General features: G+C 42.0%; 2 protein-coding genes across 3 annotated transcripts in view; one reads left to right on the top strand and one right to left on the bottom strand.

Moving 5' to 3' along the window:
- The window catches only part of prdm16 (PR domain containing 16), a 159,471-nt gene extending 154,040 nt beyond the window's left edge, over positions 1 to 5,431 (top strand). The window contains exons 14-15 of the mRNA XM_044037579.1: positions 1,250 to 1,421; positions 5,170 to 5,431. Coding sequence (XP_043893514.1) covers positions 1,250 to 1,421; positions 5,170 to 5,431 — 434 coding nt within the window. The remainder of the gene's footprint in view (positions 1 to 1,249; positions 1,422 to 5,169) is intronic.
- Positions 5,432 to 5,556: 125 nt separating this feature from the next.
- On the bottom strand, positions 5,557 to 14,092 carry LOC122777416 (constitutive coactivator of PPAR-gamma-like protein 2). 2 transcript variants are annotated; one of them, XM_044038648.1, is made up of 7 exons: positions 12,512 to 14,092; positions 10,564 to 10,810; positions 10,354 to 10,436; positions 9,814 to 9,942; positions 7,486 to 7,588; positions 7,306 to 7,376; positions 5,557 to 7,063 (listed from the first exon to the last, which is right to left on the bottom strand). In XM_044038648.1, the coding sequence occupies exons 1-7, from the start codon at positions 13,025 to 13,027 to the stop codon at positions 6,785 to 6,787; spliced, it is 1,428 nt and encodes a 475-aa protein (XP_043894583.1). In that variant the 5' UTR covers positions 13,028 to 14,092; the 3' UTR covers positions 5,557 to 6,784. The 2 variants fall into 2 exon arrangements, with proteins under 2 accessions (XP_043894583.1, XP_043894584.1); XM_044038649.1 differs by having other exon boundaries at positions 5,557 to 7,048.
- Positions 14,093 to 14,400: the final 308 nt, after the last annotated feature.

Here is a 14,400-nt window from a genome sequence, read left to right as displayed (position 1 = left end):
AACGAAAAACGGCCTTTTTATTTCGTTTGCAGAAGTGTGTCCCATGAGAGGAAGGAAAAGACATTTTGACCTGGGATTGACAGTGTTGTTAACATTTCTAAATTTAAAAATGACACTGTTTTGAAACAAGGCAGTGCAATTGGAGCAGTAAACCACTGTGATATCACCAACATGCAAACTGAATTTCTAAAAAAAACACACAAAAAACACAAGGGATGCCATTGTTTTAAATGAGTATGTTAATTAGATGCAATTTATGAATAGGTTCCTCATGGCAGAGAGACCAGATGTGTCCTGATGTGTCCTAAATTTGTAATCTGAATACCCAATTCTGAGTTAAACTGAATAATGCATCTGCTAAAACGATGTAATGTAAATGACTGGAGACTGGATCCTGCTGGCAAAGTAGTATTTTTACATGTTATGTGCTGCAGTATCCTTAAATTAAACATAAACATGGACATACATATGTTTTGTGAATTGCACCTAAAATAATCCCCAGATACATCCAAGAGCAGTGTCAGGAAATCCACAACAAAGAAAACAAAATGTAAAACAAAATGAAGGGAAAAAAAATATTTTTCTAAATCTATAAATGTTACCTTAATATGAGGTCTAGAGTAAAGTTTGACTTTGACTACACACAGCGGCCAACAGTGGAAGACTGTGGCTGAGCTGGGCATCTTTGTGTGTGTGTGTGTGTGAGTGAGTGTGCCTGCATATTCAGCACGGTGCTGCCAGTAAACAGCATGTCTGATCGGTTCAGACTGGATGGGAGGAGAGGACCAGTGTTACATGAGCAAGACAACAGGGGGGAAAATTAGCAGCACAGCACTAGATCATTTAAGTCAAACATGCTTAGGGGGAAAAAAGCAGAGTTCACTTCTCTTTTTTCAGGATAGCGCTTTTTCTTCTACTGCTCCAGAAACAGAAAATATAGGTGTAGATTTTGGTGTAGATTCATTTTAAGCCAAAATGTAAGTCTCTCATTTTGTCAACCATTTTCTTTAACCAAAGAACAAAACAAACAAAACAGTGCCTTAGATATTATATTAAAATATGGATAATTGCAAAATAACTCTTATGATATTTTGCATGTCTTTTGTACTCATCTGTTATTCATGTCTGACGATCATCAAACTAATCATCCTCCTGTGTTTGGATGTGTGTGTGTGTGTGGCTGGTGTGTTTGTCCCTGTGTGTCTATGTGTGTGTGTGTGTGTGTATGTGTGCATGCTTTCCCCAACAGTGAGCCAACAGTCCGGGATGCTTTCCAACCTAGGAACCACGATCTCCTCGCCAAACTCGGAGCCAGACAATCATGCACTTTTAGACGAGAAGGAGGACTCGTACTTCTCAGAAATCCGCAACTTTATTTCCAACAGTGAGATGAACCAGGCCTCCAGCTCCATGGATAAGAGGTAACAGAAAACATGTTTGCACAAACCACATTTGTATTAAGATTTCTGCAAAGCTCTTCAGTGATTACATTTGATTCAGGAGGTTACTCCTCTCTGCTTCATGCCAAGCTCTAATTCCTAGCCAGACCTCATCCTAAATCTAATCTCAATCCAAACTCTGACGAGAGCAGTCAAATGACTTCACTTTGTCGAGCTGTCAGATGACATTTAGTCTCAACAGGTACTGATGTGCAGAAAAACACAGCTCTTCAACAGCTGTGGTCACACATCTGTAGCTTCTTCCATCCCCATGTCGCTCCGTTCATGCTATTCCTTAGTGTACAGTGCTCTCTAGTGGACTGAAGATGCCTGGCAGCTACGCTTTTACATGTCAGCAGTAGTCTCATTTAGTTAATGTCTTGAAATTGATCAGTTCAACCTGCTAAATACATTTGAGGAAAATTTAGCAAAGAATCTTTTTCAGAAATGTAACATTTTCTGTCATTTATGTTTCAGCTCAGTTCAGAGGTTTATTGTCATTGTTGCAGTTGACATTACAAAAACACACAAGAAACACAATGAACAAAACATAGGACAGCAAAGACACACAGCACAAACAAGCTTGCCTTTAAACAATCCCAATCAAAACTGATAGTTTATAAAAAAAACTATAAATAAAGTACAATAGAAACAAAAATAACAGTGATAACACTGAGAAAACTGTATCTCTGTCCAGAGAGAAGAGGAATTACTTCATCCAGAACTGGACGAAATGGCATCTGTGACTCAAGTTTCATTTTGTGCATAGAATCTCGGGACAAAATATGTCTTTCAAAATAATGCAATACATACATACTGAATGATTTCCACCTTCCCGCTTTGATCACACTACCTGTTGACTGTAGTATGAATGCAGTATCGTCAATCACATCTAAAACTTTAGCAGTTTATACCTGATGACTGCTGCTGTAGTTGACAGATAGTGTTTTACATGAACTATAACTAAATGGGGGGTGACTTTATTAAAGGGGTCTAAGCTCTGAGGTATTGTAAAAGTCAGTTTGCCCTCTTTTCTTGACTCTACTCTTCATTTTTCTTTCCTTCGTGCAGTGAATTCCTTTCTGGTAGTCTCACTGTCTGTCTGTCTGTCTGTCTGTCTGTCTCTCCATCCCCCCCCCTCTTGTCAACACACATTACAGCCAGCAGACCCAGTGGCAATTAAGCCCCTCTGCCATCTGGGATCAATACTGAGTCTCATCCACAACAAACTGGCCTGACATTTTAATATCTGTAATTCAGCCTAAGTGTTATGCTTTCTGTCCTCCCACCAGACAGCCCACTGTTTATTCTCCCTCTGAGTGACTGAAGTCAAACACCAAACGCAAACACACATTCATGGCTGACTATCTGTAATTGCCCTTAACGGCCCTCACAATGTAGTTCTTGCTCCTTTTTTTCAACTTCACAGCCAGTCAAAATAAAAGTCAGTGGCAGCGCTACGTTTTACACAAAAAAAAACAAAAAAAAACTTTGTCTGACTAGTTTCACAGAGGCTGAGGCAGCTCCTCTGGTCTAAGAGTTGGGGATCTTAGGTGCACATGAATATTTCCATCGTTGTGGTGTTGAAGGACAAAATGTGTCTCCTCAGGTCATAATTAGGGCTGGAATGATGACCCAAGCTCTATAGTTTGTATGAATCTAAAGTTGGAGCTGTTGGGACTTCAGCGGTGGGCAGTTTGGACCCTGAGGGGGACTTGGGTTGAGGCATTTATCTAGGAGATCCACTGATGATGGAGCTCTTCCCCCTTCCATTGGCTGTGCCCATACTCCAAGCCTGCTAACACAAACACCCAGCTGACGTGTTTAGACTAAATGACAAAACCCAGGGCCCCCATGTCAGAGCTTCACTTTTTTCCCTTGTACACAGGCAGGGAGTTTTTTCCCCGCCAACCAGCTCTGCAATTTGATTATAGTGATATTTAATCTAGATTGAAAGAGGAGAACACCCCCAAAAAAAAAAAGAAAAGTCTCCTACTTGCATTTACCCACCCACTGTGTGTGACCCAATCCTGTCCCTGCGTACCCCGTCCCAGAGGTAATCCTGTCAGATTTGATAAATGTCCACTGTGATGCAAAAAAATGGAGGGGGTAAATTTGGCGTCCCAGAGGAAATGATATCATGAGCCATGACATCGTGGTCTGGGGGTGATGGAGGGGGAGTCAGGGTGCTGGCTGGAAAATGTACATATGGCAGGTCATAACGGCGGCGTGCTGATAGCCTGTTTGCAGATCAGCCATCGTCTTCCCTCAGTCGCACAAAGTATGTTCCACCAATTACAGACTGCAGAGGAACCAGACTGAAGCGGGCCATCTCCTGCTCCGCTCCCGAGGAGCCGACCAATTAATCATGTGCAGCCATTTGAAAAGTGCTCCGCAAACAGTGTCAGCACCCATGTTGTTTGGGTGGACGCTAGAGTTGAACTGTTCATGCCGTCAACAGATTATTTATGTTTCGCTCTCTCTCTCTCTCTCTCTCTCTCTCGCTCGCTCTCTCTCTCTCTCTCTTTGCCCACGATGAGTCATGTCCTTAGCTGGTCAGGAAATGGCAATAGCCTCCCAGCCCTGGACTGAATCCAGAGAACAAACAAAGAAAATAACATCTTCTCACTTTGAAATTGTTGTTCTGTGACAAACTGAGCACTCAGCGATTGAATTATGCAGGCAGAGATCTGTACTGTAGTTCCTCTACGCATCTATTTTTTGTACCCAAATGTTTAAATGCACTTTTTTAAGTCGCTTTGGATAAAAGCGTCTGCTAAATGACATGTAATGTAATGTAATATTGCATATTATGCGCTTACTGATTGACTCAAAGACTCACATTCATGTTGTCTAGAAGGGGCCATTTGCAATATTAAAACATGGTTTTGACTTTTGCACAAGATATTTCTTCATCAGCAAACCTAACATGAATCCTTAAAGCATTTCAGGCAGAAAGATGATTCAAATATGCTGCTAGCCAAATAAAAGACATAATACGTACATAATGTTACCTCACTTGCCAACACACTTCATATTAACCTTACAGGTGTTAATTAAACTGTTGTAGCAAAGATCACAACAACTAAAAATATTAATTTGCTTCTCTTTTTTCTTGCCGCTCATTATTAACCCTTCAAACACATTCAGGCTGCTTTTTTCCATTACTATGTTAAAATGTATATACAGCGGCTATAAGAATGTGCAATATAGAGTGTTTTGTGTCCCTTTTTTTCCAGCACAACCTGTAGGCAATCTGATGAAAAAGAGTTTGTGTTTTATTTTCTATAACTATACAAACACACTTGAGCAAAAATCACTCAACATTTGGAAATACAAAGTTAAAGTCCAAGTTCAGAGTTCACTTGGCTGCAAAAACAAAAGATAAAGGGTCTATTTTGTGACTATTACGTCGCTACTCCCGTTAATAAAATGAATGATAACTTTTACTCAACAACGCAGAAGAAGACTAAAAATGCATTTTGTAAAGCCTGGAGATTTGACCTATAAACACACACCCTGAGATGTCTATATAAAGAGTTGTGTATTATTGTATTATTATTAATTTACCAAGGGTTCACCTGTGGCACAATGTTTTTCCCACAACAAACAGGCAGAACCACAGACTGGCTGCACTGTAAATACCTTTCCAGAGCTGTCCTTAATACTCTGACTAAGTGGAAGTGGTCACCGACGTTATTAACACACTGTGATTTTGATCCCTCTGCAGGTCAGATCAGGCTGAGGAAGAACGTCCACCAAACCACAGTTTGTCTAACTCCAAGCTCGGGCTCCAGGTGCTGGAGGAAGAGGAAGAGGAAGTGGAGGGTGACGATGAGGAGGAGGAGGAAGGCAGTCTGACAGAGAAGTCTCACGACGAGGCGCCCGAGTCCCCGTCTCCTGTCACGACAGGAGTGTATGAAGAGGAGGAGGAAGAAGAAGAGATGGAGACGGCTCCGTTGGCTATGAGCTATGAACACACGCGCAGGTAATTTTCTTCTTCAGGACACAGGAATCCTTAAAAGTGAACTGTTTGAGAGAAACGACACCAGTTTCTGTTCCCGTGCAAATGCAGGAACATTACTACCATCTAAGGACAGAGATTACTGTCTAACCTTCATGTCTACTAATGCAGTTTCTGCATAAAAAGCTTTTCCTCAAAAGCATTTTTTGCAAATGGGTCAAACCTTTTGTCATAGCGGTTAGGTAAAAATAAATGCTATGGCAGCATGATTAAAATTCTCCCAGAAATGTAAACTTAATGAGTCCAAGGTGTCCCAGTTCTGACTTTTACATCCCACATTGGAAAACCCAAGGGTCAACAAAACACACGAAGAGGCAAAAACTGAAATCATGGGTATCCCCTACAGACAATTTGCTCTGGTGCTTTTTCCATCTCTTCAGGAGCTAATCCTTAAAACTGTCAGCTGTATCTGGGCTACTTCACACAGTAAGCTTGTTGACAAAAATAAAATTAGTAGTGATGGTGCAGTGCAGTGCATTGTGGGAAATGTTGATTTTGCAGACATTTTTCAGCAGAAAAAAGTAGACATACTCCATTATTTTTGTGCAAGACTTCAAGTTGCTTCTAGAAAAACAGGTGTCATGTGTGCAGTCAGGAGTTGCTACAACAGCTGGTTTAAGCAAAAGGCTTTAATGGAACCAGAAGTGTTTTGATCATCGGCCGGAAACAAGACGAGAATGAGGGTGTAAAGAGCCATACAAAATTGTTTCTTTCTCCAAGGAACCACACTGTTACTGAAAACCACCAAGGCATCCCTATGCATGTTTGCTTCAATTATTTGAAGCAAATATAAGCCTATAAAAGATCAGCAGCCAGTAATTATGATTATGAGTTGGTGTCCCAAGCAACAGCTGACATAGTTGTGAAATTAAAACAGGTTAATATTGCCTTCTTTTATTCAATTCAACCATCCAGCCAGAACAAGTGCACTAAACAATTAAACATATCCTAATACATTATATGTGGCCACTTCATCAGGTTGTCCACTCACACCCACTGGGACCATGGAGGATGAATCTTGAAGAATTGAGGAATAAGAATGAAAAACTGTGATGAAGAACTGCAGATAGAATACTTTGAACTGTGATTAAGAACTTAGAACTGTGGAGAGCAGCCAAGGACGAGACCATTACAGCCTTTTCTGTAGCTAGCAGTATCCGTTGGAACTGTGGAACTGCTTAGAGCAGCAGTGCATGAAAAGTATTTTCATTAACTAATAATAAATATTATAATAATATTATTATCAACAGGCACCAACATCTGTCTATATTTTGTTGTTTGAGTCCACATATGATAAAGTGATGTAATGATGGCAAAGTTCTTACTTTGCGTTGCTGTCATTGGGTTCATCTCCATCTGATGACGAGGAGGGCGACGGAGAGGGACCAGACTGACCGCCGGTGTGATGATTGGGTAACCGACTACCCCCCTGTGTGGAATCATATGGAGCTGACCAGTCTGTGAAGCCCATCTTGCCCGTCAGCGTGTCATTGCAGTCTTGAGATGGTGGCGGGGGATTCTGGAACAGAGGGGCAGGGCCAGGTCCATATGGAGCATTTTGATAGGGTGGTTTTAACCCTGGAACCTGGGGGGGAGGGAACTGTGGTTGGACCAGAGAGTGGATGGACAAGAAAGGAAATGGGTTGAAAAGTAAGGAACACAGTGTAGAAATAAAAGGAGATAGAGGGATCTGGGATAGAAAGGGCTGTGTACTCCTACCTCCGCCAGTTTTTCCTTTGAACAAGCACATGCCCCAAAGGAGTCAGAAGAGCAAAAAAAACATAATCCACTCTTGTGGATTCATGTAGAGCAGAGAACATTTAAGAGAATGAAATAATCTACCTGATTCTTTCCAGGCGGCATCCCCATGTGGCCGGGTGGTCCCCCAAATGGATTGGGTCCAAACCCAGGTACTGCGCACAGAAACAAAAAAAAAATCATGAATATAAATGATCACTTTCATTGTTGTTGTATCCAGATTCAGTTAGACAAATGATTGTTGTATCTAAGCAGTTTACTAACAGATGAAGGAGGAGGGGCCCATGCTGGGTGAACGTGGTTTGGGGGCAGCGGAAAAATATTCCACAGCTTTCTTGAACCGCTCCACCTTGTCCTCCATACGAGACTGTAAAATACAAAATGCGATGGGATTATTTGAACAGTGAAAATGTTCCTAAGCAACTGAGGCCTTGTAGAAATCTGCAGATTTATTTCCCTTCAGATCAAAGCAAGCAGTTTAGAAGAGAGCCTTGTTTGCCATTGTTGTTCATTTGTTTTCTCTGCCTGACCTCAACTTAACACAGGTCTGAGGAATCTCAACATAAAAGTGAAAGACTGAACCACAGGCACCACTGACAACTGCAAGATTAACAGAGTTTAATTTCAACTATCAGATTAGTTTTAGATCTGCTTCCAAGGTAGGAATATGGATGCATTTGTTAAAAGGAAAGTGCTGGTGATGTTAAAGTTATGTTGCATAACTTTTACACAAACAATTGCCAAAGCACTTTACACAGTAATCCAGTGTAACAGCTCCACATGACTTGACTGTGTATCTCAGTTGCCAGTGTTTAGATGCCCAGCAAAACAGCCATTCACTGCACACACAGAGACAGAGGGATGAGTAACATTGCAGCCGTAAAGCTGCTAACAGATATGACTGAAAAAAGTTTTTGGAACTGCTCAAGAAAGCCATTTGTTCAGCAGTTTGACTGAATGAACTCCTTTTGCCCCTATCTGACTAGCACTGTCACTGCCCGCACAAATGCTCCCTTAGTAAGGTCTGATAGTATTTCTTGAGAGGACCCAGGTGAAAAACGCAGCATACAAATGTTTATTTTTTTCTGTTTACAAACCCACCATCAACTCCAACCAAACCTGGGGCGATGGAGCTTTTTCCATACATGCCTCCTCCCTCTTTAACTCCCTCCCTATCTGTACTGAACTATCAACTTGGAAGTTCTTTATACACCTGAGAATGGATCTCTCATGATCATTCAAGTACACTGTGCACATACATGAGCTGGTGTAAACAGGATGCAATTTCATTACATGCATTGGTTAGAGATAAAGATAAAATCAGACATTATGTTTCTTAATGGAACTGTTACTGACAGTAATGGTGTCGGCTCTACTCGGTTTGGCATCAGGCACGCGGTTATCCATTACTATAGTACCTCGAAAACTGCTGTGAGGTCGTTTTATACACGACACAAAAACACAGACTAGTGACGAGCAAAGCAGTTGTTTTCGGTGTACTGAATCATTACAATCACATACATGATTGTAATGAAGATTGCATGACCAGAGCACAGACTCCATCTGACAGTCACTGAACTGAAATACAACTGAACGGGTTGTGATTTGGCTCACTAACACTGGCTTACAGCAGTGCTGTCACAACAGACTCCTCAATATTGAGGTTTTAGAAATGTCCTTGCTAAATGTTGGGGATTAACGCATGTTTCAGGATTTTAAAGACTTTTTAGCTGATCTAAGCTTTCTTCGGTTTGATTCCTGTGTCAGACGTCACAATCATGACTCTTCCAGTAACAACACGCTCTGCCAATCAGTGGCCAGCAGTCTGTTGACGTCAAATTTTTGTTTTGGCTCAGCTAGCTTTAAAGCATTAAAAAAAATAAGTAGAGTCGAGCTGTGCTGGAACTGTGTAGTGGAAAAGGGCCATAAAGTTACACCTTTACACAACACTAAAAACCAACCACATTAATTAAAATAAAAATAACAAGTAAAAATCTAAATAATCTTTTCACAAAGATGCTCTTTGGTTGTATTCAACACTATGGTGCCCTCTCCTGATAAATTGCAACAAGTTAATCCAGTTAAGAGTATAGATTTATCATAGGTGTGGTAGAAGTCTATGGTTTAACACTGATGGGTGAGGAAGAACAGATGCCGACTCAAGTTTTGTGTCAACAGCAACCAATGACCTACTTAACCATCAACAAGTTGATGTTATGTAAGGTCAAACACAGGTAGAACGTGGGGATGAAACACCTCCAAGTCCACAGTTTAGTTCTCACCTTTTTTTTAACGCAGACATTTCTGTGATACATATTTGAGTTTCAGGGTTGGCAATCAAATCAAACTTGTCTTTTTTTTTAACCACTGCTTGAAAACTCTAAATCGTGAAACTAATGAAGTGAAAAAAAGTACAGTTGTTACCAAACTTTCACAACAGAAACAATTTTGAGAATTAAATGCTTTAATGTGGCTTTGCCATTTTATTGTCCTTACTATAATAAAAGATTGTGGACGTCTGTATATATTATATTTTAACTCGTGCTAATTCAACCTAAAATAGATGAAAATAACAAAAAGACTCTGACCAACCTGTGACTGTTTGAAAACATCTCTGGCAATGGCGTCGAGGTTTCCCAGGTCTTTGATGGAGGAGACGTACTCAGAGACAGCCTTGATCACCACCTCACAGGGCGGGAGCACCAACTGATGAGCTCGCACCTGTGACAACAAACAGCACAAATGTTTGAATTTACTTAATTACCGTAAATTTCGGCCTATTGAGCGCACCTGACTAGAAGCCGCACCAGCTAAATTTTAAAAGAAAATAAATTTTGTACATATATAGGCCGCACTTGAATATAAGCCGCAGGTTTTCATGTAGTAACCAGTAGCAGTGCCAGGATTCAATCTCTTATCAAAGGAGTTTGTTAATGAATGCATCAACTTTATGAATGGCGAGTGAGTGCACGTGACGCGTCCGTGATTGCGAGTGGGCCACAGACAAAAGTGGGCCCACCTGTAACGCTGCGTATGGTTGTAACATGAGATATTTACATAGAAAGACGCTACAGGGAAGTTTTTCGTTGTTGTTTTTTATTAAAAAAGTATATTTCTAAAAGTATAAAATACCTTGAGAGAAGCTAGTGGGTGTTCTGGTCCCAGCAGACTCCAGTGGAAGGCAGCCAGGTCCTCATCAGGCAGAATATGATTTCCTGCATGAGAGAAATATTCTTTTATGTTTGCTGCGTCAATAAATAAATGAGTCTCTGCATATCAGATAATGGGATTTATGTAGAAATGTATGTATGCTGAGGTACGTGTGTATGCATTGCTTCTTACCAAGCAGAGCAGCAAAGCAGGGTAGATGCTGTGTCTTTAGCCCGAGCTGCCTGGCGGCTTCAGACAGCAGATATTGGTGTGTGGGCAAGTTCTTGCCATTCCAGCTCAGTTTGAGCGCGTGTGAGGAGAAGTAGGCGGGTACGTTGCAGAGGGCAAACTCAGAATCCTGAGCAATCAGACCAGCAAAACCATAGTCTCTGTAAAGAGACAGCACTTCCTGGTGGTGGTCCTCCAATGTCTGTACAACCTGTAGATGCAGAAAAGGCCCAGTTGTGTCATTAAAACAAATCTGGAAGGAATTTTCATTGATGCTGACATTCTTTTGACTGCATCACTTACAACTTGGAAGAAGGAAATCATGTCTCAAGATTTGTTACTATTAATAGTTTATTACTATTTCAGTCAAAACTTTATCAAGTCTCAACTTCTAAAATGAAAGGAACTTTGTGTCTTATTTAATTGAAAACTGAATATTTGATTTTAGAAGATGACATATAAGCCATTTTAAGATGCCTCAACTAAGAGAGCAATTAAAATAGTCGTGAACAAGCAGCAGCTGTTGAAATAACAACCCAAGCGGGGTGATGGAAATTCACGTAAATATTACTTATTTTATCATGAAGGAGGTCCGAGGCTGCCAGTCAAGCTGACATGTGACCGACACTTCGTGTCTTGGATACCAACAAAATAATTTAGCTCTGTAATAGCCCAGACAATGTATAACCATTTTATATAACCTTTCCGGTAGAGACCAGGTTCCTGGTGCTGTAGAGAGACTGCTTCTTACAATACAGATTTAAAAATGTGTGTTTTTAAAAAAAACTAAAAAAACAGTACATGTGGAATCTGTGAGTAATGATGCTGTACAGCACAGGCAGCATCACAGTGTGCTGTACAGTAATGTTGGTGTGATTTTGCTTTTAAAGGTAACCTCTTGGTGTAAATGACAGCATACTGGTCTTTTTAAAAAAATAAAATACTAGCATGCATGCTGATGGGAACACAAATCAATGTTAGGCTGATGAAAAGGCTTAAAATATGCTGCATTCAAGCAGACAAGAACATAAAAAGCCAACTTTGCCTTCACAAAAACATCACTTGAAGTTCTCCATCATCACAAATGTCTGCTTTATTTCACTTAATTATACTACATTTAGGGAAAAAAACAATCTGTGCACCTCGCTGTAGTTTGATACAGCAAATCTGGTCTTGTCAATTATCATGTGCACAAAAAATTTGAAAGTCAATAATGTGTTTAACTAAATATGTATGGAAATGTATCAAGGGAACTATGAACAGTAGGTATCCACCCTGCAGTTGTTCAACAATGTATGAAAGGTTCATTGGGTTTATGTTATGTCATACATAGGCCACACTAGGTCACGTTAAACAATGAGTTCCTACGCGCTATTAAATAAGGGTGCAAAAGAATGGTTAGCCAGCAGGTGTCAATTCACAGAGAAAGCACTAAGCGAGCACAAACCTCACCACAATGAGAAAATACTACCAAATATATAAATATATTTTGAATATAAATTTTATCAAAATCAGTTCAGTTATGCTGCTCACAGGCAATCAAACTCCCAACAATACACAGTAAAAACGGTTGCACAGAATTCACCTCTCCTCTGATAAAACCAACCAAAATAAACCCATGATAGCGGAGCAAGGGCGGCTACAAGCGTCAGCTACACAGATAAATGCTTTACTGGTTAGAGTGTTTAACCCATTGGGCCTGTCTTCGTGTTAAGTATTAAATAACATCCCAGATTGAGTCATTTTGGTGGTGAGGACAAGCAGCTGCACTTGTTCACCAAATGAAAGCAGTGATTCAAGTTAATAAACGGGCGTGCTGCTTCTGTTGCAAAAAGGGGGCAACTGTTGCAAATGTACGACACGTAGCGACCACAGTATAACAACTTCACACAGCCATGATCACTTTGCTCACCCGCACTCGGAAGCGGAACATGGCGAGGCGGACGCAGTGACTGAGGCAAGCCGGGGGCAGGAACCATGCTCGGGGAGGCGGGGTGGCCTTGCTGCCGACGTGGTTGACTATCAGCTGCGCCGTCTGTCGCTGGCCCTGAGCTCGCCGCGCCCACTCTGGCCAGCGCTCCTTTCCCAATGTGCCGTTGAAAACCACGACCAGCTCCAGGCCACCCTGATACAGGCAGGCCTGTGACAGGGCGGCCAGGTAACCAAGCATGGCGTTCCACTCGCCCCCGCACACCCAGTCCGTCTGATAACCGCCGTAGAGGCGCTGCAGGCCGGAGTCAGCATCGATGAGGATCCTGGCTGGCGGGGGCGGGGGAGGCATGGGCCCGGGGTGATGTGGGTGGTGGTGTGGATGGTGGTGATGAGGGGGCTGACGGGCCGCGGTACGGGCGAGCTTCAGAAGGTCCACCGGGACAGTGGCCCCGGGACACCGCTTCTCTAAATACTCTTGAAAACCCTGCACTCCCATGACGGTGTTGTTGAGCCGGTGCGTCTGGCCGGGAGCGGGCTCTGAATACGTTCTGTACGCCGTGTTTGTAATGTGATGTGGGGCGAGACTGCAGCTAGCTGTGCACTTACGGCAAGCTAACTGGTCTCGGTGTAGACTAACTGTACTTTAGTTAACCCTGCTGAACTACTTATCCGCCTCTCAAACTGCTGAAATGAGTCGCCGCGCACTGATGTGCAACCCTGTCAGCTAACGACGCGTGTTCTCGGATAATTAAGAAAAAAGCCAATTTATTTAGTTTTGGTCGTAGCTGCTCTGCTTAGTGTCCATCCCTGTGGATTTTTGGTGAGATGCCAACAAGGCCAGTGCAGCTAACTACAGCCAAAAAAAAGTTCAACAGATTTCCTGCTCCCATAATTTGGATTTAACATAACTAGCTTCCGAAATGTAATTGACAACAGGTCGCGGGAATGCAGCTGTTTGGTGGATACTACTGTAAAATGTCAGCAAAATAATGATCCCGCTGGTTTGTGCACATGGAACTGTATCGATACTGCGCATTAGTTAGCAACCCACAGGCTGGATGGCCACTTTGCCGACATGATGTTAAACCAAGCAGCTTCTTAAGTAGTTGTAGATTAAATATGTGCAAATTTATTCCGCATTTACACCTCGGGCTAAATGTCAGCAAGCAAGCTGTTGTAGCTCAATGGCTCGTCGGCGACAGACTGTATTAAAAACAACGAACTAACTAGCTAGCTGTGTGCCTGACTGACTGACTGACGAGCTCTGCTGATATTTGCTAACGGTGTGGCTAGCCGTTAGCTGCTGGCAGGGTCCCCGACGTGATTTTGACGCGTCAACTCCCGAAGACAAGTCCGGGGTGGACACGACGCGGAATGAGATGGATGTTTGAAGAAATAAAATAAAAGTAACTAAAAGAAAATAAAAATAAAAGCCCGATGGTGCCTCCCTCGCTTTCGTCCACACTCACGGCTTCATGTTGTAGAGGGGAACATTACTTCCAAGCGACATCAGCCATCTTGCGACTTCCTCGCGGCCCAGTGGAGTGGGAGGGAAGGTGGAGGGAGTGGAGGAAAGAGGAGGCACCGCCGCAGAGGACGCTGGGAAATGTAGTCTCGTAACGCGATCACGTCCAACTTGTTGGCGCTGTCGTCACAAGAAAAATAAACTACAACTCCCAGCAGAGGGGTGACAATGGCTGAATGAGGATGAAAAACTGGAGAGTAGAATTTCTCTACAAGTGTTTGAAATAGAAACGCTGATATGTGTCACTGTATTTAAACGCCTAACGTGTAAAACAACACGCACATGAATAAAGAAAACATACAAATGACGAACATTGAATGAATACATGTTTAAGAACTGTTGCT

This window comes from Solea senegalensis, linkage group LG11, assembly GCF_019176455.1.
Source record: "Solea senegalensis isolate Sse05_10M linkage group LG11, IFAPA_SoseM_1, whole genome shotgun sequence".
Lineage (NCBI taxonomy): Eukaryota > Metazoa > Chordata > Actinopteri > Pleuronectiformes > Soleidae > Solea > Solea senegalensis.
This window is presented reverse-complemented; position numbering and strand designations above follow the sequence as displayed.